The sequence below is a fragment of the Aptenodytes forsteri genome, unplaced genomic scaffold (genome assembly GCF_000699145.1).
Source record: "Aptenodytes forsteri isolate BGI_AS27 unplaced genomic scaffold, ASM69914v1 Scaffold255, whole genome shotgun sequence".
In the NCBI taxonomy this organism is placed as follows: Eukaryota; Metazoa; Chordata; class Aves; order Sphenisciformes; family Spheniscidae; genus Aptenodytes; species Aptenodytes forsteri.
The window spans coordinates 3,810,191-3,814,142 of NW_008794888.1; the positions used below are offsets into that span (position 1 = coordinate 3,810,191).

Below are 3,952 nucleotides of genomic sequence, written 5' to 3' on the forward strand. Positions count from 1 at the left end.
GACGGGCAGCCTGCCAGGGGCACGGGGCACAGGGTGACGCGTGCCTGTCCGGCAGGGCTGGCCGGGCAGCCCTGTCCCGGTGGGCAGCAGCAGGGATGGGGGCCTTGGGGGACATTCCTACTTAATTTTCAAAAAGGGAATATCTTATTTTTGTACGTTTTTATAAACCCGTCAGCGTGTGCACCCTGGCATTTTTATACTCTGCTCCCGGTCTCTGCTCTGGGCCTGCGCCCCTCCGTCTCCCGTTTCACCCCCTTTTCCTCCTCCCGCACCCATTTCCTGCAGCATCTTCTCCTCACACCTCCCCGTGCCCTCCTGTGCCCACTGCCACCTGCTGCTGCGCTGGCCGGCGCTGTGCATGTGCAGGCCATGCTGGTGATGCCGGTATTGCCCCCGTGGCATAGGGGTTTCGGGGAGCCGAGCCTTGGGGGTCTGGCTGGCTGGGCTGAACCATGGGGCTGGGCTGGCATTGAGCTTGAAGCAGAGGGGACGGAAGGAGTCCTGGTGGTGCTGCTGCCGGAAAGTGCCGGTGTGGCCAGGGGGGCCGTGCTGCACGGCGTCCTGGCACGGGGGTGCGAGCCACGGGGCTGGCCTGCTGGGAAATGTCTGTGCAGAGGGCAGGGGCTGTCCTTCCTGCCGCCTCCGCCCCGCTCCCAGCTGGCCACCCTTGGACCAAAGCCCATCCCCTCCCGCTCTGGCCGTGGGGCCGGGACCCCCTGTGCGGGGCCGGACCCTGGTCCCGCAGTGGGGGGACACGGTGCCCCAAGCTGGGCTCAGCCGGGAGCCAGCAGGGCATTTCTCATCATCTCAGCCTGGGTCACACGGGGATTTTTGTAGCGTTGTTTTTTACTCAGAAATGATTGTCGCTCTGTTTTTTCTTCTTTTTTTTTTTTTAATATCTATATTAGTAAAGGCTGGAGACATTTTGTACTGAACTGCTGCATCCGGTCCTTTGGGAGGAAGGGGTGGGAAGGGAATCCTGCGCAGCTGGGCTGGGGCCGGCAGCGCCGCCCGCCTGCCCTGGGACCTCCCTGCTTGCCTGGGGTGACTCAGTCGTTCCTGCCGTGCAGAGACGGCTGCAGCCGGGGCAGCCTCCATCGGCCTGGCGGAGCGGGATTGCGAGAGGCCCAGTGAGAGGCTTCCCCGTGCCTCCCCATCCCGCTGCAGCCGGGAGCGGAAGGGATGCTGCCCTGCCCTGTGCTCCCCTGCCCTGGAGCCAGGTCAAACCCAGCCACGCCATGCTGATTTTGGCCAGCACACCTCAGTCCCCACTCTGGGACCCCGGGTCAGAGCTGGACGCCTCTTGCAGCACTTGCCCATCCCCTCCCTCCTCCAGCCAAAAGCCCCTGGGGAGCTCGCAACCCACTGCACAACCACATGCTGCCTCTGTGGCTGCCTCTGATGGAAGCTGGCGTTTCCAGGCTGTTTTGGTGAAGGGAACAGGTTTATTTCACTCATCCCGTTAAGCTTTCCAACAGGCTGTGCCACCAGGAGAGGGCTCGCTTGCAGCACCACCCGTGCCACCAGCCCCACCACCAGTGCAAGGTCCTGGCATGGGCTCGTCCTGGCACATCCTGATCCCTGCCGCAGCAGCCTGGCCGTGCCTGGGAGCATGGGGAGGCTGTTGCACTCTGCAGCAGGAATGGGACCCCAGTCTTTTTTTGGGGGGGAAACTGGGGGAGGGGAGCAGGTGGGGAGAAACGGGGGCTGAGCTGGTTGCAGACGGCAGGCTGGCTTCGGCAAGGGGTTGGTGCCTCTGTCTGAGGCTGTGCCAGTCCCTGCCCTGCCATGCCCCAGCTTGCTCTGGGCTGGGACCGGCCCTGGGGCAGGTCTGGCAGCGTGACCATACCCAGAGCAGCCTGAAACTCCAGCTTGTGCAGGGGAGGGTGGCACAGCCCAAACCCCCCCGCCGGGTCCCTCTGGTCCCTGCAGCGCGGGGCCGGGGGTCCCCTGGGTGAGCGACTCCTCCTGGGCAGGATGACGGTCTGGGGCTGGGCTGTGGGATGCCCTAAACGCAGGTGCAGTCCTGGGCCAGGATGTTGGGCACCGTCTCATACTTGAAGGAGTACCCGCCGTCGGAGGTGGTGCGGACGCGCAGGGAGCGCATGGTGCCGGGCAGGGCAGCGCAGCAGAGCTGCACGCCCAGGCGGTGGTTCAGCCCGTGGCCCTCTGCGCAGCTCCCGTGGCAGTAGTGGAAAACGAAGCTGCTGGGATGCACGATCCACTTGTCCCAGCCCAGCTCCTCGAAGGAGATGTTGAGGGAAGCCCGGCGGCAGTTGGTGTGGGCAGCCAGGTCCTCAGACGGGCGCTGCAGCAGGCTCAGGGCGGCCGGGGACCAGGGCATGGCGGAGCGACGAGCCCTCTCGCTGCCTTTGGCCCGGGTGGTGGCCACCAAGAAGGGCATCTTGTCCCCCTCGGCCAGGCAGGGGCAGCCGGGGCAGCGCACCAGGAGAGCGAAGAGCGGCTGGGAGAGCTGGGGCAGCAGCTCCGGGGCAAAGTGAAACACCATCCAGTGCTCGGGTGTCCGCACCACCGTGGCTGCCACCGGCATGTGGCCCTGTGGTGACAGGGTCAGCACATCAGGGGCTGAGTGGTTGGGGGCGGCCGAGGGGCCGGTGTAAAACCAGAGCTGGGCGGAGGTCACCACGCGGCTCAGGGTGTGTGCCGAGGGCTGGAAGAGGTAGGTGAAAATCCCTTCTTCCTCCAGCAGCTTGTCTGGCTGCGTGGGCTCGCAGGGCACGTCTGTGGGAGGGAGAAAGATGCTCAGGGCGCGCGCCCAAACCTGGGGAGGGTCCCTGACACCGGGTGGGAGGTGGGGTGTTACAGAGGGTCCCCAGGATGCTGGCAGGGCGCCCTGCTGCCGGCCTGGGCTGCGGCATGGTGCAGGGGAGCTGAGGTCTAGTGCCATGCAGCAGCCACTGCACTGCACCCCACAGCTGAGCCCTGCTGTGCCCTAGGCTGGTCCATTACTGCTGCCCCCCATCCCCCAAGCATCCTGCCCCATCTTCCAGTGTCCTGCCCCATAGCTGGTCATCCTGCCCCGTCCCACAGCATCCTGCCCTGTCCTTTAGTATCCCATCCCATCCTACTTCCCAGCATCCTGCCCCGTTCCCTAGCATCCCGCCCTATCCCACCCTGCCTGCTCCTCAGCGCCCCCATCTCCCTGCATCCCACCTGGCCCAGCCGTTCCCCAGCCTCTTGGCACCCTCTTGTGCTGCCTGCCCCTCTCCCTGCCTGTGTTCTGGGCTGCTCTGCCTGTCCCCGCCTGCCACCCCTTTCCACCTCCTGGCTCTTCTCCACACCTTGCCCGTGCCCGCACCCTAGCCTGGTGTACCCTCTTTCTCTTCTCCTGCAGACCCCCACAGCAGCTCCTCCATCCTGCTGCATCTGTGTTGCCCCAAGCCCCCACCCTGCTTCACCCCTCCGCCCTCTCCATCCCACCAGGGCATTCTCACCTGTGGAAGGGAAGAGGATCACCTGGGAGATGTCTTCCAGCTCCTCGGGCTCGACTTCGGCGTTTTCAAGGACATCTCTCCGGTGCACCCTCCTTGCTTCCTTCTGGGGCTCCTCCTGGAGAAGCGGGGGGCTCAGATGCTCTAGTACCCGTGCCTGCACCTTGGCCAGGATGAGCTGCCGGTCGGCACCAGCCCCGGTGCAGCTGGCCAGGGTGGCAGTGGGCAGCATGGCAGGCAGCAGGTGCAGGAGGAGCAGCATGACCATGGGGCGTGCGGCGGGCCAGCGGCTCAGGGGGCTCTGCAGTGGGCTCCTGCCTGCCTGCCCAGCCCGTTTGCCTGCTGCGCTCCCCCCGGGGCAGGGTGGCATTGAGACCTATCTGACACTGACGCAAACGTCTGCTCGCCGTGAATATTATCTCTGGGCAGTGAAAGCACTGAGACGTCTGGAATGCGAGGACTGCAAGGACAGTGTGGTCTGGGGGGGGATGGCGCCCGGG

At 65.4% G+C, this 3,952-nt stretch overlaps 1 protein-coding gene across 1 annotated transcript; it reads right to left on the bottom strand.

Moving 5' to 3' along the window:
- Positions 1–2,008: 2,008 nt before the first annotated feature.
- On the bottom strand, positions 2,009–3,822 carry INHA (inhibin alpha subunit). The gene is made up of 2 exons (XM_009274917.1): positions 3,456–3,822; positions 2,009–2,742 (listed from the first exon to the last, which is right to left on the bottom strand). The coding sequence occupies exons 1-2, from the start codon at positions 3,820–3,822 to the stop codon at positions 2,009–2,011; spliced, it is 1,101 nt and encodes a 366-aa protein (XP_009273192.1).
- Positions 3,823–3,952: the final 130 nt, after the last annotated feature.

What these genes read in the sequence shown, in the direction of transcription:
- INHA (XM_009274917.1), bottom strand. Translation starts at nt 3,822, where the DNA reads ATGCCACCCTGCCCCGGGGGGAGCGCAGCAGGCAAACGGGCTGGGCAG. An exon ending in GATCCTCTTCCCTTCCACAG is followed by an intron (nt 2,743 to 3,455) that starts GTGAGAATGCCC and finishes TCCCTCCCACAG; the next exon opens with ACGTGCCCTGCGAGCCCACG.